At 47.2% G+C, this 24017-nt stretch overlaps 12 protein-coding genes across 12 annotated transcripts; 7 read left to right on the forward strand and 5 right to left on the reverse strand.

The window, feature by feature from the left end:
* Positions 1 to 363: 363 nt before the first annotated feature.
* On the reverse strand, positions 364 to 2318 carry AGABI2DRAFT_191319 (hypothetical protein). Its single transcript, XM_006459258.1, has 9 exons — positions 2258 to 2318; positions 2183 to 2209; positions 1837 to 2119; positions 1310 to 1774; positions 1103 to 1258; positions 928 to 1053; positions 829 to 872; positions 738 to 777; positions 364 to 679 (listed from the first exon to the last, which is right to left on the reverse strand). The coding sequence occupies exons 1-9, from the start codon at positions 2311 to 2313 to the stop codon at positions 584 to 586; spliced, it is 1293 nt and encodes a 430-aa protein (XP_006459321.1). The 5' UTR covers positions 2314 to 2318; the 3' UTR covers positions 364 to 583.
* A 151-nt stretch (positions 2319 to 2469) lies between these two features.
* On the reverse strand, positions 2470 to 4660 carry AGABI2DRAFT_184045 (hypothetical protein; the record flags this gene model as incomplete). Its single annotated transcript, XM_006459259.1, has 10 exons — positions 2470 to 2665; positions 2725 to 2782; positions 2843 to 3006; positions 3066 to 3258; positions 3328 to 3454; positions 3503 to 3581; positions 3632 to 3884; positions 3935 to 4300; positions 4350 to 4412; positions 4463 to 4660. 9 exons carry the CDS (start codon positions 4658 to 4660, stop codon positions 2750 to 2752), a joined length of 1476 nt encoding a protein of 491 aa, XP_006459322.1. The 3' UTR covers positions 2470 to 2665; positions 2725 to 2749.
* Positions 4661 to 4738: 78 nt separating this feature from the next.
* AGABI2DRAFT_184046 (hypothetical protein) lies at positions 4739 to 6302 on the forward strand. Its single transcript, XM_006459260.1, has 3 exons — positions 4739 to 5336; positions 5388 to 5812; positions 5986 to 6302. Exons 1-3 carry the CDS (start codon positions 4779 to 4781, stop codon positions 6122 to 6124), a joined length of 1122 nt encoding a protein of 373 aa, XP_006459323.1. The 5' UTR covers positions 4739 to 4778; the 3' UTR covers positions 6125 to 6302.
* An 11-nt stretch (positions 6303 to 6313) lies between these two features.
* AGABI2DRAFT_116299 (hypothetical protein) lies at positions 6314 to 7460 on the forward strand (the record flags this gene model as incomplete). The annotated part of the gene is made up of 4 exons (XM_006459261.1): positions 6314 to 6449; positions 6505 to 7080; positions 7139 to 7230; positions 7290 to 7460. The coding sequence occupies 4 exons, from the start codon at positions 6314 to 6316 to the stop codon at positions 7458 to 7460; spliced, it is 975 nt and encodes a 324-aa protein (XP_006459324.1).
* Positions 7461 to 7981: 521 nt separating this feature from the next.
* Positions 7982 to 9564, forward strand: AGABI2DRAFT_218424 (hypothetical protein). The gene is made up of 3 exons (XM_006459262.1): positions 7982 to 8618; positions 8677 to 9127; positions 9183 to 9564. Exons 1-3 carry the CDS (start codon positions 8031 to 8033, stop codon positions 9422 to 9424), a joined length of 1281 nt encoding a protein of 426 aa, XP_006459325.1. The 5' UTR covers positions 7982 to 8030; the 3' UTR covers positions 9425 to 9564.
* AGABI2DRAFT_201458 (hypothetical protein) lies at positions 9524 to 11112 on the reverse strand (the record flags this gene model as incomplete). Its single annotated transcript, XM_006459263.1, has 7 exons — positions 9524 to 9832; positions 9887 to 10005; positions 10056 to 10138; positions 10192 to 10380; positions 10436 to 10541; positions 10594 to 10822; positions 10892 to 11112. 7 exons carry the CDS (start codon positions 11110 to 11112, stop codon positions 9589 to 9591), a joined length of 1191 nt encoding a protein of 396 aa, XP_006459326.1. The 3' UTR covers positions 9524 to 9588.
* Positions 11113 to 11235: 123 nt separating this feature from the next.
* Positions 11236 to 11982, forward strand: AGABI2DRAFT_65929 (hypothetical protein; the record flags this gene model as incomplete). Its single annotated transcript, XM_006459264.1, has 5 exons — positions 11236 to 11378; positions 11435 to 11508; positions 11565 to 11641; positions 11694 to 11806; positions 11856 to 11982. The coding sequence occupies 5 exons, from the start codon at positions 11236 to 11238 to the stop codon at positions 11980 to 11982; spliced, it is 534 nt and encodes a 177-aa protein (XP_006459327.1).
* A 131-nt stretch (positions 11983 to 12113) lies between these two features.
* Positions 12114 to 13309, reverse strand: AGABI2DRAFT_65316 (hypothetical protein; the record flags this gene model as incomplete). Its single annotated transcript, XM_006459265.1, has 5 exons — positions 12114 to 12251; positions 12303 to 12511; positions 12562 to 12904; positions 12962 to 13057; positions 13184 to 13309. Coding segments are annotated over 5 exons (912 nt in total), but the record flags the coding sequence as incomplete, so codon positions are not given.
* A 274-nt stretch (positions 13310 to 13583) lies between these two features.
* Positions 13584 to 16036, forward strand: AGABI2DRAFT_201468 (hypothetical protein; the record flags this gene model as incomplete). The annotated part of the gene is made up of 7 exons (XM_006459266.1): positions 13584 to 14262; positions 14320 to 14454; positions 14507 to 14882; positions 14931 to 14962; positions 15014 to 15110; positions 15161 to 15830; positions 15890 to 16036. The coding sequence occupies exons 1-7, from the start codon at positions 13587 to 13589 to the stop codon at positions 16034 to 16036; spliced, it is 2133 nt and encodes a 710-aa protein (XP_006459329.1). The 5' UTR covers positions 13584 to 13586.
* Positions 16037 to 17091: 1055 nt separating this feature from the next.
* Positions 17092 to 18636, reverse strand: AGABI2DRAFT_201470 (hypothetical protein). The gene is made up of 2 exons (XM_006459267.1): positions 18089 to 18636; positions 17092 to 18037 (listed from the first exon to the last, which is right to left on the reverse strand). The coding sequence occupies exons 1-2, from the start codon at positions 18352 to 18354 to the stop codon at positions 17359 to 17361; spliced, it is 945 nt and encodes a 314-aa protein (XP_006459330.1). The 5' UTR covers positions 18355 to 18636; the 3' UTR covers positions 17092 to 17358.
* Positions 18637 to 18768: 132 nt separating this feature from the next.
* On the forward strand, positions 18769 to 20834 carry AGABI2DRAFT_191327 (hypothetical protein). Its single transcript, XM_006459268.1, has one exon. It carries the CDS (start codon positions 18829 to 18831, stop codon positions 20425 to 20427), a length of 1599 nt encoding a protein of 532 aa, XP_006459331.1. The 5' UTR covers positions 18769 to 18828; the 3' UTR covers positions 20428 to 20834.
* A 2626-nt stretch (positions 20835 to 23460) lies between these two features.
* On the forward strand, positions 23461 to 23938 carry AGABI2DRAFT_116307 (hypothetical protein; the record flags this gene model as incomplete). The annotated part of the gene is made up of 2 exons (XM_006459269.1): positions 23461 to 23699; positions 23761 to 23938. The coding sequence occupies 2 exons, from the start codon at positions 23461 to 23463 to the stop codon at positions 23936 to 23938; spliced, it is 417 nt and encodes a 138-aa protein (XP_006459332.1).
* Between the last annotated feature and the right edge of the window lie 79 nt (positions 23939 to 24017).

Here is a 24017-nt window from a genome sequence, read left to right on the forward strand (position 1 = left end):
TATACGCGCTGGGCCGGCCGCCTGTGCTTATAATCACATCCCAGGATGTATACGTCTTATGCCAAAATGCCGGGTTATGTGAACGTGCATGTCATCGGTCCTCGATCCCCCATTTCATCATGTGTTGTATATATTTAAACCGATGTCTTCATGGGTAGCATCATCAAGCATTGCTTCCGAAGCTTTCGTCGGATATACTCCCGCTGCCACTTGTCAGCTCCATCAATGGATTTTTTTGCTCTTTTGGCCCTTTTGTTCCTGGGCCATTTTCAATAAAATCGAACTTTTCGATAGCCTAAAAAGTCTTAAAAAAGCTTGTAGGGACTCACTGACCTTATCGTGTAATCTGAATTACAGTGCTTCGAAAATCGTCGGCATCTACCGTTTGGTCTGCGGAAGGTCCAACTGGAATGGCCTACTGTAATACATATGGCGTACAAGATACCCAAACGCCACTCCTTTGACGTCAGAGCGTTCATATTCTACACGTGTCGTCGATTTGCTGCTCAGGCCTGCATGCTTTCAAGCCGATAAAAAGTGATAATAGAGTTTGATAAGAATGCGGCGACACGACTATTCATATTCAAGTGGCACTGCCGAATATCTGGTATCGTCGACAGATACTCGGACCAATTTCGTCATACTGAGCCTTAGTGTGACAAGACGTGTAAAAGTCAGGCTGTGTTGGATGGGGTAGCATTAGAAGAGATTCATAAAGAAGAACCCATTGCACTGACCAAAGAAGCAAGCAGTGAGCCGCCAAACCAGACAGCATATCTACGCAGACTTAGCTGAGGTTATGAGCAGCGACCGCGATCGGATACTTACCGCTGACGTTTGTGAGATATAACCTCGACTTCAACACCGGATGACTTTAAAAATGTAGATGAGCTCGCCTTTACGTTTGTATTTGGAACTTGTACCTACCTTCATTGAGCTGCCGCTACTAAGCGCGCTAGTATCGAGCCTACGGTCAACAAGCTGTTTCAGGTCCCGCTTCAACCGGTTTCCGAAGTGCTGAAACATAGTAGAACCTCCGGAAAGGACGATGTTCTAATAACGGCTGAGGGTAATACTTATCTTGGATGTCTGATGCACTGACCTTGTAAAGACCACGGCGAACGTCAATGGGAGAACTTTGAATAACATCGTCTACAATATCCGGAAGAGGTGTGAGGAAATCGGATGAGTAAATTTCTGGGTTGAAGAAGATCTCCGGGGCAAGGAACCGCTCATAACCGACGTCAACGCCGTATTTCTGATCTAATTAGCGTTCCATCGAGAATTCAACTCAAAAAAAATATCATACCTTTTTGGTCACAGAATATTCTCCCTCATACCTCTCGAAGTACTTCGATGGATCCTCGTCATATTTCCTGAATTCCCGCACAATATCTTGACAGACATAACTATAATTCTCCTTCACCTTTCCGGCAACCCTTAGTTGATCTTCGGGAGGCACATTCGTCATCTCTCCGCGTTCTCTCATCAGGTTCAACACGAACTGTGAAATATCTCTTCCTGCGATCGGGATATGTTTAATGGCGCTTCCAATGACATAACCCTCAGCACAGGGAATGACATGCGTAACACCATCACCAGAATCGATGACGGTGCCAGTGAGCGTCCGGTCTGTGACTTTATTTGATGTCCAGGATGCGGCAAGCGCGAGTACTGCTTGTACGGCGATATAGAGTCCCTGGATATTGAAGGATTCAAAGAAGATCTCAGCAGTTTGTTCTCTGTTCTCCGGTGGATTCAACGGCGGCTCAGTCTAATCAAGTCTCATCGTTGAGATCACTGCATAGACCCGGGTTTGATAGATTGACGACCCACCAAAAGAAAATAATGATCTTCTGGTTCAGCTCTTAGATATTTGAAGATAGTCTGCTCCCAGTATCGCTCCATGTAGTCCCAGTTATCAATCATGCCATGCCTGATGGGATAATGAACGCCATATCCGGGCGTCTTCGCATTTGCGAGGGCTTCATCGCCGATGAAGAAATCAAGGTCTTCAACCCCACGCTTGGATGCCAGATGCCCCGGCTTAGCAGGCACGGCAGGTGCTCGAGAGGTCTGAGATGGGGAGCCACGAGTCGCAATCGCAGTCGGAAACACACTGCATTGGGTGTGAACATAGGGAACAAAGTAGCAGTATCACACTTAGGAGAATCCAACTCACAAAGATGGGTCCGAGTTACCTGCGAAGCTGGAAGAGCAGTAAGGCCTGGATCAAGACTGATAACTTTCAACTTACCCGATCTTCGAGAATCCAGTACCGTTATCACATATAATGGGGGCGAGACGAGCCATGCGCAATGGAAGACTAAACGCGCACTCGAATCGTTATCCTGTACCAATTGTTTGGCAAGAACCCCAAACATCAATGTCGGCATAGCCACAGACAGCAACGGAAGCCAAGTCCACAGTAAGTGTGTATGTATGTTTCATTTCCTATGTGGATCCCGTAGATATAGAATATGCATGTAGAATGCACTGATCTACATCGACGTACAATAACTCCTTCCTCTGGTTTCATGAACGGCCATAGAATTAGTCCATCGGACCACCCATCAATGATCAGATCCCTTGTTTTCCAAATCTTATACGTGGAGCAGCAAACGGCAACAAGGCAAACTGGGGAACCCCATACTTTTTTGCGGTTCTGTCAAACACATTCTCAGATGTAATAAGCAAAACAGATGGATGGCTGAGGATGCTTACGAAACAACATACGGCCCATTGACCATCAACGATCGGGAGTTGCAGCATTTCTCCTTGCCTAGGCGACGAGATAAAATGTTAGTCGATATGGTACTTCTGAGTGATAATCAGACCAGACCTCAACAAGCAGGTCTTCATCAATGCGGGGAAGTAGTTCCAGGCTGTCTCCAGGCCAGGGTACTACTTCCCACCGAGTCGGAGGATTGCCGATACAAAGGCAAATATCTTCTGGCAGGTGGGCGCCATATTCGGCATTGAAACGGCGACGTACTTGATCCTCTTCTGGAAGTAGACGACGTATGTTAGCGACGTAACAAACAACGACACCATGTTGCTCTCACCCTCAGTCATCGCAGTCAGCTGAGACATCATTCCCTTTACGATGTTCTCCGCAGCATCTTTATAATGTTGCCGCCTTGAAATCTCGACCGTGAGTTTGTTGAATGCCGTCTGATAAGATATGTATTGTTCATGTAGATCTCGTATTGTCAAAATTTGTTCCTGGAGTGAATTCAACCCCTCCTCGAACTTCGTCTATGGACAAGGTGAGTCAGAAGACGAGGCAGATAATTGGATGAAGTCAGTGTGACACAACAGATTTACCTCAACCTCTTCTTGATTTTGTAGCATCTCTTCCATTATGTCGCCGAGTTCTTCCAAGTCGTCCAGTACACTGCTCAAGTGCACAAGGTTATTGTTTCTGATGTCTTGAGCTGCGAGAAGAGACGTACTAACAATGTTTCAATCATCGATATATCGAACTTGATAAAGGACTCACTGATGAGCATCAATCATTCGACCACCATCTTCTAGCTCAGACAAAATGGCCGGGAGCTCCTCCACGTCCCTGTACATTTCTAAGACAACATCAGAAAAATTTTCAAGTTCAAACGGAATAAAATTTCACGTTGAAGGTCGCCTTCACCTAATATCTCCCCGGCTTCGGTATCTTTCAGAGCGGCATCCATTTGTTCAAAATGAGATGCCAGGCTCTCAAGAGCACCTGCCATAGATGTTCCAACAGTGTCCTGGTCAACAATAGTATCTCGCATGCGGGCCGCAAGCTGCGATCCGTCGGCGGATTGAGGTAGCGAAGTTAGAATGGACTCTATGGCCTGGTTGAGGGTCTCGGAATAATCACTTGTTCGCCCGAGTAGGTCCTAACAGTGAGCTCGAAAATGTGCCGATTCCAGATAAATCCATCACCCACGTCAAGAGCAGTCCGGTTACCTTCAATGGTTTCAAGGATATCTTCGATGGCTTGATCATCAACGAAATCCCGGAGATTTTTCCAATGTTTCCTGTCTTGGTCGCGGATGTTCCGTACATCAGTTCCACTAAGAACCCCAGAATGATTTCGAACGGTTGTTGATGGTGATGATGGGGGAAAGGTCCTACTTTCGGACTGGTCATGGGGATGAGGGCCTGGTTGATCCTCTTGGCTAGAGTGTTGGCTGCCGAAGAGTGAAGAGTCTGCAGACGTCTGATGAAACTCAGGAGATACTAGCTGAGCACCAAGTGCTTCCAAAATGTGGTCTAGTTCTGTGCTGTAGTGCGAGCGCTCGGTATCCCAGGACTTAAAAAATCAACAGATGATCAACATGAGAATGCGGTGCACGACTAACCTGAGCTTGTTTGTGGAGATGCATGCGCTTGTCCTCAATGCCTTTAGCAACTGACGCTGCCAACTATAAACAAGATTGGCATGTTCTCCTGATAGGCAAAACAGAAGGCCTGCCTTTAATTGCTCGACGACGGCCTCACTTATCCAGCGAACTTTAGCATCGAGAGCCAGTACGTCTACAGCCGCCCTCGCAGATGAATTGGAACATGCATGAGCATGTGAACATATTTGCTGTCCGTGTAGAAGTGCCTTTTTTGATTGTAGAACGAGTGATACGAGGTGGGGTTGTTCCTGTCCTGGAGTAGAACTCATAAGTATATGTATAGCTGGAACGGCTTCGGACGTTCATCCGGCTATATCGGCACTGACATTGTTTCCCACAGTGTTTCGCTCTTCCTTCCACCCGAATCCACCACCTCAGATCATTATAATGGTTGCCGAATCCGACATTGCGAATGCCATGTGTCTCGCGTGTTCTTCATCCATTCAGTCCAAGAAATATGCAGTACATGTTACGAAGTGCTGCAACCAGGTCATCTGCGATTCTTGCATACGAAGTAACCCTCGCTTGGCAACCTATGATCCTTGTTTGGCGTGTCTGAATGGCATCGGGGCCTCTCGAGGGAACTCTCTATTTAGCGGCATCAGGATACAGAGCAGAAACTCGCCCTCCATCATCAGCAATGATGAGGACATGTTTGTCTTAGGCTATGATAGCGACGACGACGAAACCGAAGAACAAGAGAAGCACCCTTTGGAAGAATCTTCGGGGTTATCTCCGTCTGAACCTCCTACGTACGAGGAAACGGTGAATCCCTGCATCAAAGAGGGCGCCCAACCGTCAATCCAATATTCCGATCCTGATGTTCCTCCACCCATCTCAGGCTCAGGCTCAGGAAACTCTGTTGTGTCTACATCAACTCACGCAAGGTATTACATCAATTCGCGTGACACCATTCATGGCATTGCCCTTCGTTTCGGAGTGGACGTACGTTTTTATCAATGTCTACTATCTCAGACACTTAGAATTCGCCCCAAGGCTCGGGAACTTTGTCAACGAAACAATCTACCCTTTGGCACGTTGAATACTACTCCCCATTTACTGCATACTAGGACTTTTTTGGAGCTTCCTCAGTCATCTAAACCTGTTCCACTCCAATACGTCTTATCTGAAAAAGACCAAGCAAATAGAGAGGCTCGTCGCGCCAAAGAACAAGCGGAGAAGAGGCTACAAATGGTCACAAAGGAGATAGACTGGCGTGTCGCAAAGGCCTATGTAGCTTTGGCTGAAACACCCGATATTACTGGTCAATCGGCTGAAAAAGGCAAGAAGGGCTATCATGTGGTCCCTCCTACTGCTTCATCTGTCCCAGGTTCATCTGGAAGTGACCTTGCGATTAGAGCGGTTGATATGTATTTGGATGATGAAAAGTGGGAACAAGATGAAGTAAACGCCGGTAATTCGTCAAGTTCGTGCCAGTTGTCGCGGTCAGCAGAGGCAAAAGGTGCTATCGATCTGCAGACCAAACTGTGGCCGCGGAAAATCTGATACCGGAACAGATTCTGATCCCCGCCGTTGACATTCCCAATGACGGTGAGAATTGCGAATTCAAGTGTATTGTTCGTTCGTTGATAAGATCACAGATCTGGAAAATTGCTTCGAAGATGATTGCGCCCACAGTACACCGCGCTATTGTTTTCCAGCATCTGTCAGGTCAGAACTCGCTTGACTCCCATCATCTCAAAAAGATGATGTACGAGAAGAATTTGTCGTAGATGACACATTCAGTCTTTCCCAGAACTCAATTCATCTGTGTGCTTCAATCTTAGATCTGCCCTTATTCCATAAAATCACATCATGTGCGGATCAAAGGTGACAGTCCTCGCGGGATTAAAAACCGCTAACACTGATCCATTTCATTATCCCCAACTACCCCGCGGCCTCCTAAACTTTGCCCTACCTCGATGTTTCCGACACTTCCCTCTCACTCTGTGGGTTGTGATTGTCACGCTTCTCCAGGAGCTTGGTATAATGCGTCCCACATTGGATTGCAGGTGTCCCGCTCGAATTCACCTCAGTCAAGTATCGGTTCACCTGTCTGTGAGTGGAAGGGTTATACTGTACTTAGTTGTGCGATCCGCTCATCAACTATTAGGCACCCCGTATCCGAGCCGCGGGAGTACCATTGACAATGGTTGTGGCGAGAACCTCGGATATGTCAATCTTGATGCGTGCTCCACAAGTCCTACAAAACCAATAGAGGGATTGGGACTCCATACACTCGAACTTCCGAAATCCTCATCGTTGAGGCCTCCATCCGAACCTTCTATAGAAATGTTGACCGGATTTGGCGCTATGCCATTTCCAATCGAATATGCACAGGGATTACAGCACAATGATATAGGTTGGCAAGACAGAGGAGCTGATTTCCATTGCAACGGTGTTTATACCGAAACGCCTCTTCCTCAACAAATTTCTCGTACTCGTTCTAGTTCCGTCAGAGGTGCTGGCACCTCCTTATTTTCTCCGCATCTCCTTGACGATGTTGACCCATTCAACACCAACCGTACTGGTAATGTACGGTCCACGGTCAACAGGAGCCTCAGTCAACCACCTGGAAGCTACGCTAGTTCATCACTGGAACGCTGGGGGAGCGAATCACATAGTTATGATATGCCCGGTTATCCAACCTGCAATAGCCAGTGGGTATCCCCCACCCCAAAGAACGAAGGTGAAGGGTCAAATATGTTCCAACCCCGCGTAGGCTCCGATCGCACGCGTGCTATCAGTCGCTCCAGAAGATCCAACCCAGACAAGAAGCTACTTCATTGCCCCATTGCAGGTTGCGGCGCAACCCTTACCTCCAGGCACAATTTCAAGAGTACGGTCTCATCATCAATATCTTGACTTTGAGTGTTCTAATTACTTTATCTTCGTCAGGTCACACGAATTCACACTTTGGTATCAAACTACACGCATGCGGGCAAGGTCAATGCCACAAGAGATTCGGGACCACAGCTGAAGCGAAACGCCACCGCGCCAATCACTGTCAGTACCGGTCTTGAGGTTATACACTGCAATCATAACCTTGATCCTGATCCTGAATCCTGATCCCGCTCGGTTTTTCTTACTCTGCACTTGCTTTCCGTCCTGGTGATGCTCATACTTTTATCTTTGCTTTGTTCTCTTGCTTTGTCCTCGCTTTTCCCGTCGTTGTCCTTGCTTTGCCATTTGCTTTCCACTGTCACATATTTATTCACGACCCTCACTTGTCCCATGTATTAGTAGCCCTTTGTTCTGGGATAGAGCTATCATATTACTGTATTTTAAAATGCTCAATGCTCACTGTATTTTTTCTACTACGCGTACGGTTTTACGCCTAATACTTCTCTCTTTCTCGGGTTTCATATCTATCTGTATTCCAAGGATTCGGATAGTTGCCCGGGCACTCGATCAGCGCGATTGGCTCTCTTAGATCATGTCAGAGCGATGTGCAAAAGAACATCAGTCAACTGATGAAGGAGAAACGATGGATGTGTGAGCGCTGAACGGCTCGGCTGCTTGTTCAGGTTTTGGTCAGGCTGTGTACTAGCTGTGATCAATCAATCATTTGTCAACCATCTGCTTTACCACCACAAGACGTGGTCTCTCCTTTCAAGGAACTCTTTTACCTCTCTAGCAATGCCCTCCTCTCCAAGGTATAGGCCTATCCTCCCTACCACAGCGCAGGACGCAGAGAGGGAAATGGAGGAAGCCTTTGAGTCCGACAATGATGACGCTCATTCTGCTTACGAGTCAACGCCGCTGACACTCAACCATAACAACCATGATGGTGATACTCTCCCGAGTCCAACTTCCTCAAACCAGTTTCCAGCCGCACACCGGCGGACACTTTCAAACGCAATTCCAGGAGCATATGACTTCGAAAGAGAGTATGATTATCCTCCGCCGGGTTCTCCACCCCGCCCATCAGCAACAGCGTTACCCAACGATATCGGAAATAGCAATGGAATATTGCCTTCATCTCCCGTTAGACCCTCAAGACCAACCCGATCGTTTTTCAGGCGAATCGCGGGAGCTGTGCTGCCAACACATTATACACGGGTACCTATTGATGAGGCAGAAACCTCGCGCGCCGTCGGTGGTGGCATCGAAAATGATGGTGTTTTCGCCAACGTCATGGCCAAACCCCAACGTCCTCGGGTGATTCAGATGGAAAATGGAGAGGTGCATGTGGTGCCAGAAGAAAATCAAAAGGAAACACCTCCTGTTCGTGTATCCCCTTTAGCGTCACTTCCCTCAAATTATCTCACATTCATGTTTTCAGTCGTATGCAGAGGCGCAGGCTGATGCTGTACCCCCCTACTGGGAAACTACCGTTCATGCACCAGCAGGTGTCGACCCTGGTGCAGACATGATCATTGATGATCTTCCCACAGGTTCCTTCCTCGTTTTCTGTCTCAACGCATTCTTTTCCTTCTTCTTCCAATTTGTTGGCTTCCTTCTCACATACCTCCTGCATACATCCCATGCCGCCAAATTCGGGTCTCGCGCAGGCCTAGGTCTTACACTTATCCAGCTCGGGTTTTATTCCCGTAGCATGTCTGATGGTCCTATCGACGATGCTACCAATGCAGCAGACTCAGTTGGTATGGGCGGAATGGGTTCCTCTACCCCCATCTTTGGTGCCGATCCTACTTCTGCTGCTCCGGTACCGGACGATGCAGTCATTTCTGTTTCGTCGCGAGACTGGCTTTCGTTCGTATTTATGACCCTGGGTGAGTGTTTCTCTTTTCATATTGTCACATGAAATTCATGTCAATGTCATATCAGGTTGGTTCCTTCTCTTGTCATCACTCATCGGTTTCTGGCGCGTCAAGCGATGGGAAAATGCTTTGCGTACCCCTCCTGTTCCTGTGACTGCGGAAGACGTTGAACGGGATAGGGAAACGAGGCGCAATATCGAACATGCATTTGGTATCGGTTTCAGTCGAGACGAAGAGGAGACTCAAACTGTTGAAGCTGCCGCTGAGGCGAGACTTACACGGGATTTAAGAGCTGCTGGATTAATATAACCTTGTTTAACTTATGGACGCTTTGATTTATTATTTCCTTCTTCTGGACGGGTCATTCGCCTCCGTTCCTTTTCGCTTCGTAGCTGTGTATATATCTAATCGGGTTCAAGTATATGTATAAAATGTTTGATATGTTTTCGTCGATTACAGATTTTGAGTATCATTCATCTGGAAAAACTGATTAGGGACCAGATCGAGACCCGGCAATCCTTTCCTCCAGCTGTAAGCCAACGGTCTCGTTCGGCCTTTTCTTCTTGGGTCCACTCGTCACTTGATGTATCACTCTCAGGTTCGGCGGTGGGTTGAGAACCACTTAAAAATCTTGCGAACTCGATTGTTTGGCAGCTGGACTTGTGGTATTTGAGGGTACCGAGCGGCTTCATTGTCCGTGTCGAGTATAGCCGTATACTTGTGGCAATAAAAGTCAAGTCCGCAAGATTTTGAGGACAAAGATGAACTCACTTCCCATCCCAACCGCCGACTGCACAAACCCTACCGTCATCTCTGATGGCTATCGCCGCGTTTCCTGGATGTTTAGTCTTGTGGGCGACGAAACTCTTGTCAGATGAGACTTCAGCCTCCTATGTGGTTAGTGTGAGTTGAAATTTGGAAAAGAGCCGACGAAACGTACCAAGAGATTGTAACGGCATATTAAATGGTCCGCTGAAACCGTAAGTGCGAAATCATTCTGACGCGAGACTCTCAGTGACATAACTAAGGTATATGTTAATGAAGCGAATGAGCAGTGATATCGTATCGAAACACACTAGTTTCCACATGGAGTTTTGAAGTCCAGAGAACTTCCCAGCCCTCCCCTTCAATAGAGGTAGGTTGATTGATACGAGCGTACTTGCGTAACGTGACACTTCCATTCTCGTAGGCACAGAGTATACGAAGCTTGTTGATTCCGTTGTGGCTGGGATTAGATGTAAATAGATGCAGACCCATGATGATGCCTATTATGACACACGTTTGAGAGATAGGTATCATAAGAGAGAAAGTTGATTATACCGGCGCTATTTCTACCTTTGGGATCAGTCGAAAAGATAGACTTCCTCGTTTCTTGGCCGATAGCGGCGTGGATTCTTTCTCTTGATGGCAAGGACCAGACATCAGCCTGTATTTGATTTCGATTTGTCTTGGCGACGTGGCAGGAAACGGTCACCCACAACAGATGAATCAATCAATCCCGGAACCGCAAGAAGTGCCCTCTTATGGTTATTGTCCGAGTCGAGTAACATCAAAGAGAACCGGCAGTAATTGAGAGCATTCACATCCAAGGAATAAGACAAATCAGGTATGGGAAGATCCAGACTTGCAGCCGTATCGCCCAACCTAGCAGATCCTGGCAATTCGATGATTCGCTTCCAAATGTGCAGCTTGTTGTCGCGCCCATGGCTACTCAGAAAGAAAACAAACGGTCTCCGTTGTGAGAGGATAACAGGAAAGTAAGGACCTCCAGCGTACGTGATGATCTCATCTTGCCATTCTTCGATTCCGAGAAGACCATCGCTGTGAGGTTGCCATTTAGCGATCGGGCGAAGAGTCCAGGTCGATGTAACCACAACTAGGCCTGATGAGTCACCGGAATAGAGTCTTGTGTTATCTTCTGAAAAGGCTAGAGCACTGACGGGCTGAGAGTGTAGCCGAAGAAGATGGTTTGGGGCAGCGGGGGGCGGAAGAGCCATCAAATGCAGGGTTCAGTGACGGACTGACGGATCTGGTGACTTGTTTGTTTGCGGTGGTGCCGCCAAACCTCCACGTCCGTATTCCTCTTTCGTCCTTGCTGGACTCTTACTCAAAATCATAGAATGCACACTATATTCGCGCGTGTAAACAATGCCTCTGCATTGCTTTCATCGTGCATGATGGCTCTCTTGGCTGCCATTGCACTTTCCTCATTCGTATTCACCGCAGACCCGAAAGGCGAGCTAGGATTGCTTTCCGTAAAAGTGTGCGTCCATGAAATGTCAGTCGCTGTTCCACACCTCTGACTTGTATCCTTCGTAGTTATCCAGCATCAGCCGCAAAGAAGGTGTACCCAAAGCAGGAGCTCGCGTTTGTCAACTTCAATGTTACAGCTGGTTTGTTCTTCCATGCTACTCGTGTTACCGCTGAGATCCAATTCTAATTGCATTAGATCTCACCCCCCTTTTTCATTGGAATACTAAGCAACTTTTCGTCTGGGTGGAGGCAGAGTTCAACAACACCAAACGGGTTAGTTTCTAATCACCTTTATTAGCTAAATAATCTCCTGACGTGGACGCAGGCTGAGAATGCTGTCGTTATCTGGGATCGTATAGTACGTCGTAAAGAGGATGCCAACTTGAAAGTAGCGGGCAAGAACAAATACATGCTCCGCGAACTCACCAAGAATTTCAAGTACGTCACATCCAGGTCACGCTGAGGCCCAAGAGCTGATCATCGTTAGGCATGCGAAACCGGCCCATTATACCCTGAAATACAATGTGATGCCTTATGTTGGAGTGCTAACGTATGGTGAAGCAGCAAGGACAAAAACCCCAGTCGAATTTCCTCCTGTTCAACAACGTGTATAATAATAATAAAGTCTCTCCTACTGAATTATATTCCGGGGCCCTTATAGGTTTTCTTTGCTGTCCACGAATGCACTCCACAAGTTCGCATACCCGTGGCTTTACTTCTACTCTTCCGGCATCAGACGACTTGACTATCCTCGTCTCAAAATATCATCGACTTCCGGCCTGATACTCGCAAAGAGATCTTTCGTGGTTTTCTTGGGTTGCCAACCTATCATCCTTGACCTGTTTCCCCTGCACCTCGAGTTGGAACCTAATGATGTTGATCCCTGGGGAGTGATATTGTCGAATCATAAAACAGTAAGGCAGATACAACGCACCGCAAAGTACTTGTCGATTTCTTTTGGAGTGAATGTCGTTGGCTCTGCAATGTCACTTTTGCCGAGTTCGACAAGAACACGCCCAATGTGCTTCCCAACCTCGTACAACGTATGTTCTCCATTCTCGCCAAAATAATAACCCTCACGACCATGACGTGTGCGTGGATCTGCGATGGCAGCATCGAACAGGGCAATGTAAAGGTCACCGACTAAACAGGTCACTGAAGCTGCTGAGCACATTTGTCAAGGAACAACTCACTATCATCGATATGCACGTTTGGCCATATGTTGACGCCTTTTCCGACCATACCTGCCCTTCGCCTGTCGAGTGCCGTGCGAATCAACCTTGGGACTTGCTGTGAGTGATTGTTGGCTATCTCGGCTTTGACCAGTCTTCCCGTCGCCAGGCCGTAAATCGTTGATGGGGCTACGAGATATGTTCTAACGTAGCCTTCATTGTCAGCATTGATTATAGCCAGATCGACATCGCGATGAGGCGCGCTGTCAGGCAGTGTTTCGAGGTCATCTGCATCTGCGTCATCCCATATTTTGTCGGTTGCGTAGAGACCTGCAGCATTGTCCGATAAAAGACCTGTTCCTGACTAAAAAAATTCGACACTGGTGCATCGATGAACTTGAAAAGCGGGCGGCATACATACAGTATGAATGAAGATAGAAGGAATCCCGGTAGCTCGGTGACGTCTCCTGAGTCCCCGCAATATCGCCTTTGCGGCTTCCAAGTCATCCGCATCCGCCTTCATATGCGTCTATGAGGGCCATCAATCTTTGCAAAGATCCAACCAACCTACCGCATCGAACACTGCATCTGCCCCAGCTGCGAGGTCTTCTAGTAGCGAAGTATCACTAAATGAGCCGACGACAGGCGTCACGCCCAGTTTCTTCAACTTGTCCGCTTTGTTTTGCGATCGGACGAGAGTTGTGATCTCGAAAGAATGTGCATTAGGATGTACTAGAAGGCGCTCAAGGATAGATCCTCCGATGTAGCCTATCAATCAAAATGAGATTGACCCCATTGAACGTAGAATGAATCAAACAGATCTAACCGGTGGATCCGGTCGTGAAAACCTTTGTTTTGGCCATCGTGCGAGGCGTTCAGTTATCACGCTATCTCGATATGTCCGTACCGTTCTACTGTAATCAGCACTGCAGCACCTTTGGTAAGTTAAGTTGCCGGTGCCGGTCACATGAAATAGAATTGATCAGCAAGTGATCCAAGCTCTTCTATTACATCATGGGATGCTGATGCGCCTGCCTCTCAACAGGATGTCTCTAGGTGCAAAATACCCTATATCTGCCCTCCCTTTGCCTCCCCTTTCTACCCTCCTCATCAAACGCCTCACTCCGGATCCCAACACCCCCTCAATTACTGCTTTTCGTGAGGTTCAGAAGAAAAATCCCAGTATCCAACGAAGAGCTCGTATCCTTTCTCCGGAATCTCATTTTTCTCATATCTCTCCTTGTCCTCTCCCTTTTCCTTATGACATTGAACCACCTGAAGACCAGGATCCGGCCGAAGTAGACAAGGGATCTGTTATTGAAAATTGGCTGGCAGCTCGTGAACCCGTCCTTCTACAATCACCTCCCTCAAAGTTCCCAGATGCGCCCTTAAGGAAGTATCTTCCAGAGAACAGGGATCAGCCGCTAGATCTTATTGGCATTTCCGAGACTGGGCTGCGAGATTGTGCACCACATCTGGACGTTGGAGATGCTTTCCAAGTCATTGGAGCACCTTCTCTATCCGACGAATTCTCCGACGAAGGAGATGGTGCTCCTTCTGATATCGAAGACGCCAGAGCCGCTAGGCAGGACCTCGTTGAAGTATTGAGTGGACATGCTATGTTGATGTCCGAAGACTTTGCCCCATGGTCGATGCGCTATAGTGGTCATCAGTTTGGCTCTTGGGCAGGTCAACTCGGAGATGGTCGTGCCATCTCAGTCCGTGAGTTACTTTTAACATATCATGGCCGTATGCTAGGGCTAATACTTTATCATGTAGTCGTTACACCTAATCCCAAAACCGGAGAGGCTTGGGAGTTTCAACTCAAGGGTGCGGGGCGTACACCATTTTCTCGAAGTGCTGATGGACTCGCTGTTTTACGCTCTTCTATCAGAGAGTACTTGTGCTCCGAAGGTCAGCCTCAGCTCTTTTGTAACATTGTTCGTACGTACTAAATCTTCATCAGCCATGCAAGCTCTTCAAATCCCGACTACCCGCTCTCTTTCTCTTATTTCCCTTCCTGCCCTTCCCGTTGCCCGTGAGCGTATGGAGACGGCTTGCGTCATGACACGTGTAGCTCCATCCTTCATCCGCATCGGGAACTTTGAGGCTCTGAATGGCCCGCAAAATATGTTCTTCTTTGGCGGTGGTCAGCAGAAACCAGACCTTGAAGCGCTTCGGATTCTAGGAGAATACGTATCTAAAGAGGTTTTGAAACTTGATGTCAAGGATGGCGAAGCCTGGGGAGAAAAGTTAGTTTTAGATGTGGCTGAGAGAAATGCGAAGATGGTGGCCGATTGGCAGGCGTACGGATTCATGCATGGAGTTATCAACACCGATAAGTAAGTCTCGTTGAATGAGGTGTTATACTTGCATACTCAAAGCTCTAGTGTTTCGATTCTTGGCTTGACCATAGACTATGGTAAGTTGGGGTAGTTGGACTTATCACGGTCGTCAATTCATCCCATTCCAGGACCATATGCATTCATGGACGTTTTCGATACCCTCCACATCTGCAACCACACAGATCAAAGTGGCCGTTACGCCTATAAATATCAGCCCAATATGATGTGCGTTACTATTATCATCCTATACGTTTATTTGCTCAAGTCAAGTCTAGTGTTTACGCCCTGAGAGCTCTGCTGAACGCTCTTGCGCCTGTCATTGGTGCCGAAAAAGATAAATTTGAGGGCAAGGCAGTACCTCAAGGCTGGGCTAAAGATGCCACGGATGAACAAATCGAAGCTTGGAGTGAAAAGGGCAAAGAACTCCGAGGCGAAGTCGAACGAATTGTCCAAGAGACATGTGCGAACGAATATGCGCAACTTTCACGCAAACGACTGGGTCTCAGGAAATCTGACCAAGACCAAAATCAACTTTTCCAGCCTTTGTTGGACATCATGGAAACGCACCATCTAGATTTTCATATCACCTTCCGAAATCTGATTGATTTCGACGCAAAGTGGGATGTTATGGCTTCCGAACCTGACGCGCCTGTTCAGGTGTTTATCACCCGGCTGCTCAAGGCCACACCTGCCTCAGAGACATTGAATATAGAAGAGGCTGAATCGCAATGGCGAAATTGGTTGAAAGTTTATGCAGAAAGAATTAACAGCGAGGTTTCGGAGGGACTTTGGGGAGAGCCTGAGAAGGCAAATACAGTGAGAAAGGAGGAAATGAGATTGGCCAATCCGAGATTCATTTTGAGGCAATGGGTTTTGGAAGAAGTGATTCAGAAAGTGGAGAGAGATAGTACGAGTGGGAAGAGGGTTTTAGCTAAAGTCATGCAGGTGAGTGAATTTTCCATGGATTTTTAAATGTTCGGTGCAGGTACTTATCCGTTCCTCAGATGGCTAGCAATCCATTTGAAGCATGGGGTGCGGAAGGTAATGAGCAGTCGGAGGAAGAACTTAGAAAAGAGGAGAGAGAGGAGAGGAGATATTGTGGGATCGGGGATGAGAAAATGTTGGGCTTTCAATGCAGCTGTTCGAGTTAGAGGAAAGTTGTAATAGAATAGATGAAAACCGTTATGTATGTATTTTCGAGTCTCTTTCCTTTTTCGCAGATGCATCGGTGAACGGTCACTAAGTGCGTATGAAACCAGTATGAAAGTCAGGTACGTAAGGCGATCCTGCCAGGGTCCTCCCGGAGCCCGGACGTAGACGGACTAACCAACTCGATTAGTGATTGGTTATCCGATCAACCTCTGGTTCAAGTCTGCTGGTATGTAAACAAACGACCCAACTCGCTCCAATTCAGTTCTTGTCCAGCTCAGGCTCAAAGTCTCCGGCAACTCAGGTCCACCCCTTATTCAAGGGTACTACATACTGCCTGAGTTTGGGTTGGTAGAATTCTAAGATAAAAACGGGAATCGAACTCTGTCCCTTTTGTTTTCCCTTTCCTGGTTCCACTTGATATCCTGCTGCTTCCGACCTCTGAGATGGTCTGTGGTTCTTGATCTTTTTTTCTTGATTGGAAAAGTGGGGCTGTTCTCTTAGTCTTGCGGGTAGCGGTCTCTCTGGTCCCTCCTCGATCTCAGATGAGCGTCAGCGAAGCTTCGATTTTGGGGTACTGCTGGGAGATATCGCAATTCTCAATCAGCCTACAATCACTCGAACACGGAGAATGGATACCTACCCTTCACTGTCAACGTCCTACACTCCTCGTCTTTATCTTGCCAGCCCTCTCTCTCATGCCAGAATATTTTGATAGGATTTCCGAGCGCCAGTGGTTTGGTGCATAGAGGTTTCTGAATCCTCCTCTCAAGCGTTTAAGCAATCATGACTCTGGACGCGTTCTTCCCGCGTTGGTATCTCTAACTTGCAGATAAAGATAACTTGAGCTTGTAAAGACGGCGCAAAAGACAATCACTGATAAAGAACGTGCACGGTGTTCACAGCAAGTCCAAAATTTTTTGAAGTCGCTGGCAATGTCTAATCGCCCGAATCAGAAGAACAAATTTCACGTATTTAAGCGAATACAATCCAAGAAAAAACTGGTTTTCTATCAATAAATAATATGCCGCTTTCCAGGCGGTTGGACCAGACGTGCAGTCAATGACAAAAAACGCAATGAACCAGAGGTGAAAGCAATCAGAAAGTGGCTGAGATCGACGACATGATAAGTTTTTTGAGATCAAGACAGTAATACATGTAGCGAATAGAGGTATAGATCTGACCAAGGCAGATGAAAGATTGTAGACAATTGTGGAGGGGGGTATCATGTGCCAAAGGTGCAAGACGAGGGGAATATGTTGCAATGCTACAAGGGGCAGAGTTGGGGGCTCAAATAGGTAACTTGCGAGGTAAGATGGTTTCTCTAGAAGTTTGACCATGAAATAAAGTCATTTCTTTGCGTTTCTTGGCCTTCCAGTTGTACTGTTACACCTAGACTGGTGCTCCTGACAGGCCTCTCCGCTCTGAGTCCCTTGACTTCCTTCAAGAAACACCAGGCTGGAACCATGCCAAGCTCGACATCGTTTCCCGGACCATTAGAACTCGTGGGTGTCGATATCCTAGACGAACGAATGCCACCGAATAAGGGTTTAGGTCTTGGTACACTTTCTCTTCCTACGACACACCAGCCGTCATCGAAAGATTGAAGAATCATCAATTGTTCACCGGCGATTACGACAAGTTCATCAGGGAGGACGGGATTAAAAGTTTGTCGGACTTTTCGGAGGGAACGACCGGGATTGCCTTTGCTATCCGTCGAAGCGAGGGATTCATTGTAAGATGAAGCGGCAGAGAAAACGGAAAAGCGAGAACTTGGCGCGAAAGAGCCGGCGACAGAGAGTCGTTCACCAACACCAGAAGAGCGATTGGGATTTGAGAGAGCAAAGGAAAATGGTTTGGGAAAGTTGTTGGATTGCCGATGGTAAGCCATAATTTTATCCCGTTCCTCGTCGTTCGTCTCTTCTGAAATCTTGTCAAGTGTTTTCGAAGGGAGGATAATTTGGGAGTTTATGTTATTCCGAGAAAAAGAGCCTGGTGGTTGCCTGGGAATTTAGATCAGCCGGACATTGACAGTGAAAGAACCAAAAAAAAACACGGACGAGGAGACGTTCTTCTCGGGATGTGGTTCTCCCTCTTTGACCAAACCACGGACAGAGAGGAAAGCAGGACCCATGCGATCATGTCGTTTTTTGGTAACTTTCTTGCGATACAAGTAGATGCCAAGCCATATGGCGATACCGAGAACTCCTGCGCCAGCAACGCAGAAACCGATTATATACAGGGCGGGTATACCAGCGTTGGAAGAGGCTGCACTGGCAGGTGTTGCGATGTTGCGTTGGAAAAGCGCGATGATCGGCATAAGTGGCAGGATATGTCAGGGGGATATGATACGTTTATGAACAGACTTAAGGAGTGGACGGGTTTAGAGAGCGGGAAGAAAAAGAAAGAAAAAGAAAGAAAGGAAAAAGGGCGAGGCACGAGAGTGACGTTGGAAAGAGGATGGGTGGTTTGGAGATCCTATTTGTGGCCCTTGACGACGACCCCCTGATATGGAAATACATGGCCACCTTCGCAAGCAAGATGCCCTCCGGGTCTGTGCAGAAGGAACATCATGATGGTCGCCGGACATCTGGCCTGCAGCTGAGCCAGTGAGTACGTTAGCTGGGGTAATTCTCCCCATTCTTACCCTGGTTCTCTGGTGGAGTTGGTGCGATGGTTGCCATAAGAATCACAGCGTCACGGGTGACTGCAAGAACAAGCTTGTCTTCCTCCCCGTCTTTGCCAGCAGTCTATCACTTTCCAGTCGTTCCTTATCCTCCCTCGTTCTTTAATTATGGGTGTACTGCCCTCCCCCGCTTCTGTATCACGTCGTCAAGCCGACTTGGTCCCAACAGTATCAGCCACCGGCATCAATGGAGACCCCCTCATCGTTGATCCCAACAAAGCCTCAGCAGCTCCCACTTTTGCTTTCGACACAGACGTTGCTCCCGGTGGTGAATTTACGTCCGCTCCGAATCTTGTCCCTACACATACACCCATCGTAACTCTACCACCGACCACCACCGCTTCTACCCCCACGGCCGACGTTTCTGACGCTTCCGCCACCGAGGACGCCTCCTCCACCTCTGCCTCGGCGTCCCCCATTTCTCTGAGTACCGTTGTCGGTTCTTGCGTTGGTGCCTTTATTGGCGCCGTCGCCCTCATCGCTCTTGGCTTTTACTTTTATCGCCGATACCACCGCTCTCTCAAAGCCTCATACCGCCCTAGAGGCCGTGGCCCACTCAACAAACGTGCTGACAGCCTCCGTCGTCGCTCTCATAGAGAACCCTGGGACAAACTCGATGACAGCAATCCAGAAGACAAATGGGAAGGTACGCGTACCGCTCCCGAGACAACAGACGAGTCTATCGCTCCCATGGAGAAACTCACCATGTTCAAAAAGTCTCCAAGCGTCCGGACGGTCAATACTGCCGTCACTCATTTGGAAGAGGCTCATTTCGAGATGCCCCACCCTTTCTCCCAGCAATACTATCTTTACAACAAAAGTAATGTCGTTGATAGGAGCGACACATCTCTTCCTGTGGCCGAACCTTTCATGACTCAGGGAACCGATGCGCATGTCGTACCCTGGAACAACCCAGCCCATGGCTCGTTTCTATCTGTCCAGACTCAATCGGAGCACTTGTCGGGCTCAATGTCTCCTTCCCTTTCAATGGCCATTCCTACACCACCAGCCACTTCGTCGCCGCTTCACCATTGGGAGTCTGCAGAAATCATGACTTTCGACGGCCAGAGTGCAGAAGTTGTCAATACTAACCCGTTCGAGGAAAACAAATCTTCCGAGCAGCGAAAGAGTATTGAGAATCCGTTCTTTGGTTCTCACAACGACCAGCCGAAACGACGATCGAGGTCAAATTCGGTTGTCTCGAAGGCATCGAGGGTGAAAAGCGATGCTTCGTCGGTGTATATTCCGGTGCCAAGGCTCGACAAGGGCAAAGGCAGAGCTATTGATCCGTTTGACGATGAACACGCCCCCGTACCCGTACCGACTGTTAGACCACTTCCACCCATTGTAACCGTCCAAGCCACTTCCTCCCCTGTAACCTCACCCATTACACCCTTCCGACCTGCGTTTGCGACAGGAGAAACTACCTCATCAGTAATTTCAGCATCGGATAACGATCGCGCAATAGCATCATTGCTTGCTGCATTGGATGGCGATACCACAGAGGAGGAAGTACAAAAGCGATTACGAATTGCATCAACCCAACCTTCAGTGAATTCCACATACTCGGTGTATAGCGAAACTGAGGAGGAGCATGGGAGAGACGTGACAAGAGACTTTCCGCTACCGCCCTCAACGCCTGGACATACGACTCCCTCTACCATAAATTCATATAACACTGCAGAAACTCACCGGACTGCTCGGTGACAGTGAATGCTTTTATCAGCTTTTTGGCTTTTAGTTGTGCATATTTACTTTCTTGATCTCTGACCGGTTCGGTGATGCTGTTAGCCAGGAGCTTGCTTTTTTTTGCAATTGATTCGTTTTCAACCAACTCCACCTTGTACTTTCATTACCCCCATCCTCCCGAAAATCTAGTCTTTCCTCTTTCCGTTACCGCGATTCTTACAAACACTTCAAATGATGCACAAGTGAATATTTTGCATTGATCTGTCTTCGTTATTTTTGGAGCATTTTCTGCGATCATGCGTTCATGCAGGAATGTCATTCCTGTTTGCAACTTCGTTCTTTCATCCTTGTTTTTGATGTCTGGCACGGTACACCCCAAAGTAGATAATTGATTTAAGTATATATATCAACAAATTTATTTTTTTTGAAACATATTTTGAACTTTGGTTTCTTGGTTGGAGGGAGGGAGGAAAAGATGTCGCCTTTGTGCATATTTCAAATAGCTTTCTTAGCACACGATTGTAACACTGATATTCAGTCCTTTTGAGTTAGATCAGTTTTGGGAAGTTGTTACTTGGCGCTCTTGGTTGACGCTTTTTTGGAGGTGAAAGTAGGAGAATGGAAGGCTCATAGCTCAAGTTGTTTAGTGAGATGAGAGTGTTTTTTTGGTTGAACATTCATAGCATGGGGCCTCGACATCGAGTGCGCGTTTCTCGGAGCACTAGACTTGAAGTATCGGTCTGTGTGTGAATAAATACTGTATAGGATTGGGAGGCAGCGCTGGAAGTCATATAATTATGGAGTTTGTATATAAATAAATTATAGCACTATACCTAGAATGCTCATCCTTTTGTTTTGTCTATCCTTAATTTCAGGGTTGCGAGATTCTTTTTGTTTTTCTGTTATGAGATGGTCCACGAACTATCATTCAGACTCGTTCGGTTTCTTATTGTACATCTTCTCGAACAGTCATAGTGGCGTCCTATGGGCGGCGCCGGACTCATTTCATTTGCTGCAGCAATGCTGTGGCGGTACTTGTACTATGCACTGCAATTATCGAGGCCTATGCTAGAAGCTCGGACGTCATGTCTATTATTGAATGAACTCGCTTCTTTCAATGATGTCTGGGATCCCGCCGTGGGGAAGGGGAAAAACAAAAATAGAAATAGATTGTTGAGTCGGGGAAGGTTCTTTTTCCCGTATACAAATGATGATTCGGAACCGATGTAAGTAGCTTGAAGCGCAAGAGTCATGGTCCTTCAGTGATCGTGCTCATTCAGAATTCCGGGAGTGTCAATGGTTAGGCTGTTTTACATAGCAGGAAAACGGCAAAACACTTTTTCGTATACTTTTCATAATTGAAAAAGGTACGGTCCAATAGTGAAGTACTAAAGTTCGCCATATGTATTTTTTGGTACTCTTTTCTCTTGATAACCCGCAGATACGCTACTTCTTAGCACTTGACGTTTACTGATTCTACTGATTCTTTCGTAGCAATCTACTGGAAAGCTCCTTGATATTTTGATGGCATCAATAAGTATACAAAACAATACTTTGACTTTTTGCTGGTGACTATGATCGACATCGATACCAAAATCCGTTCAAAGCATGACGTGAGTGCCTAAAATTTCGTATCTAAATTTGAAATCTGCTATTCTTTTCAATCTGTTGTAACTTTAGGACCGGAGGATTCGAGGCCGTAAAAGGAGTGTGATGTCCGTGTTTTCGGCTGGAATCCACATGGCTTTCACGATTCTTATGCTTTGACGAATCAGTGAGTGTTTGAGATCGTGTCATCAAAGAAATGATGATCCGGTAAGTACAGACTAATACCAGTTGCGCCCGTTAAGTATTCAAATAGCGGCATGTACGAAAAAGCCCGTTTTACGGTGATATGAAGTAGGTGACCGTTGGTTTACCCCTCTTAGTTTACCGAGATCCTAGGAGAAACGGGTCTTCCGATTCCAAGTGTAGAGAGTCGGCCAGCGCTGTGGTGATACATACAATGTGCCACTCGCTTGAATTGTCGTTCAACTAGCATCCGATTCGGGATGATTTCGTGTGGGCGGCGTCAGTGACTAGTCATTTACACTGACACACGAGCGCCAGCAGTCTCTCTTACAAGCCGCTGCCGAGGGCGAAAATGTTTTATAGGCGTTGGTTCTCCTTGAATGTCAAACGGGTGGCTGAGATTAGAGATTGATTTTATTCAATATTTTGTTAACTTACTCCTGCCATCAGGATAGTGGGATGATACGCGGAGGATCGGGACCGTCGCTTATTCTGCCGCAACGTACCTCGGACGTATATCTGATCATTAGGGTGTCAGGGTCAGATGCTAATAGATGATATTTGGCTGGTGGCCGTGTGTTTCCAACTTTCAATAGACGCCCCGACAAATGCCGAAAAAGTGTATAGTCGGATAACTTTCGATCTTAAGCCGGTCAGGGATTCTGAAAGTGTTTCCGCATTCGTTCTTCAAAAAAGTTGATCGTTTAATAACGGCTACTTTCCGTCGTAGTATTGAGTGGCTCAACCCGTTGATCTAGGAATGATTCCGAATGAATCATGTAGCTTCGCTTGTGATGCGCAGTCAGCTTGAATAATCTCGCTTGACCTTGACTTCTTGAGAGACTTAAACCACCTCTGGCCCTCTGAACTTGGGCCGAAGGTTGAAAGTCGCTGGAATTCGACTCGGTCTCCTCGAAACGCGTTCGGCGTTTTCTCCTTGTATATGACTCGAGTATTTGTTTTTTATTGCTAGAGTTGGTTAGTAATGATACCAATGGTACCATCGGATATGACCACCAACGGAGACATTACGCGAATCTGAGCGGAAGTATTGACGGTCCGTGCTCAATATTCCCCTCTCTCTAAATCTCTTGTCACGTTTGAGGTTCTCTTCGTAGTATAACCGATCTGGTCGGGACTGCTAGCCTAACGGGCAAAGCACACTATCAACCTAGCATGTTGAGTTTCAGTCAGTATCTCGAGGTTTTAGAATATATATGTGTGAGGTCAGACCAGGTCAACTCATTCTCAACAACCTCAATGGCCTCTCGCATCAATTACAACGCCTTCGCTAATGACGAGGAAGCACTTGCTTGGGCTCGAGCATATGCCTCTCGTTCATCTTCTAATTCTCAACCTACAACCTCTTCTCATTCTACCCAACAATCCCCACAAACTACCAGTGGACAGAGCCACCAAACGAATATGCAAATCGTATTGGAGCCTGCAGGTAATGACTTTGAGGAAGGTGGAGGCGACGACCAAGACGGCCGTAAAATGTATGTGCCGTACTCAAAAATCGAGATTCCAATCCTCTGACGGAACATAACTCGTTTTCAGGGCTTGCGAGCGCTGCAAAAAGATCAAAGTAAAATGTGAATATCCAACCGGAGCCAAAACTTGCAACCGTTGCGCAAAAATGGCCCTTACCTGCGTCCCTGGAAAGCCGAAAGAACGTAGAGTTCGCCCCCAACTATCGGCTTACGATCAGGTGATGGATATGGGTTCGTCGACGTAGAACCCGTTGGAAGATTTTTTTGCTCGATGACCAAAGGACAAGATCGTAAGTGACATGTTATCTGAATGCGAGTCTATAC

The sequence above is a fragment of the Agaricus bisporus genome (genome assembly GCF_000300575.1).
Source record: "Agaricus bisporus var. bisporus H97 unplaced genomic scaffold AGABI2scaffold_3, whole genome shotgun sequence".
Lineage (NCBI taxonomy): Eukaryota > Fungi > Basidiomycota > Agaricomycetes > Agaricales > Agaricaceae > Agaricus > Agaricus bisporus.

Bases quoted from the DNA above. Each gene is read 5' to 3' on its own strand.
- AGABI2DRAFT_191319 (XM_006459258.1), bottom strand. From the start codon at position 2,313: ATGGCTCGTCTCGCCCCCATTATATGTGATAACGGTACTGGATTCTCG. The intron at 1,775-1,836 runs GTGGGTCGTCAA...AGACTTGATTAG, and splicing joins AAGATCATTATTTTCTTTTG to ACTGAGCCGCCGTTGAATCC. The intron at 680-737 runs GTCAGTGCAATG...CATCCAACACAG, and splicing joins GCTCACTGCTTGCTTCTTTG to CCTGACTTTTACACGTCTTG.
- AGABI2DRAFT_184046 (XM_006459260.1), top strand. From the start codon at position 4,779: ATGGTTGCCGAATCCGACATTGCGAATGCCATGTGTCTCGCGTGTTCT. The intron at 5,337-5,387 runs GTACGTTTTTAT...ATTCGCCCCAAG, and splicing joins CCCTTCGTTTCGGAGTGGAC to GCTCGGGAACTTTGTCAACG. The intron at 5,813-5,985 runs GTCAAGTTCGTG...TTCGTTGATAAG, and splicing joins GAAGTAAACGCCGGTAATTC to ATCACAGATCTGGAAAATTG.
- AGABI2DRAFT_218424 (XM_006459262.1), top strand. From the start codon at position 8,031: ATGCCCTCCTCTCCAAGGTATAGGCCTATCCTCCCTACCACAGCGCAG. The intron at 8,619-8,676 runs GTTCGTGTATCC...TCATGTTTTCAG, and splicing joins ATCAAAAGGAAACACCTCCT to TCGTATGCAGAGGCGCAGGC. The intron at 9,128-9,182 runs GTGAGTGTTTCT...ATGTCATATCAG, and splicing joins GTTCGTATTTATGACCCTGG to GTTGGTTCCTTCTCTTGTCA.
- AGABI2DRAFT_201470 (XM_006459267.1), bottom strand. From the start codon at position 18,354: ATGCCGATCATCGCGCTTTTCCAACGCAACATCGCAACACCTGCCAGT. The intron at 18,038-18,088 runs GTTTTTTTTTGG...CTAAATTCCCAG, and splicing joins AAGAACGTCTCCTCGTCCGT to GCAACCACCAGGCTCTTTTT.
- AGABI2DRAFT_191327 (XM_006459268.1), top strand. From the start codon at position 18,829: ATGGGTGTACTGCCCTCCCCCGCTTCTGTATCACGTCGTCAAGCCGAC.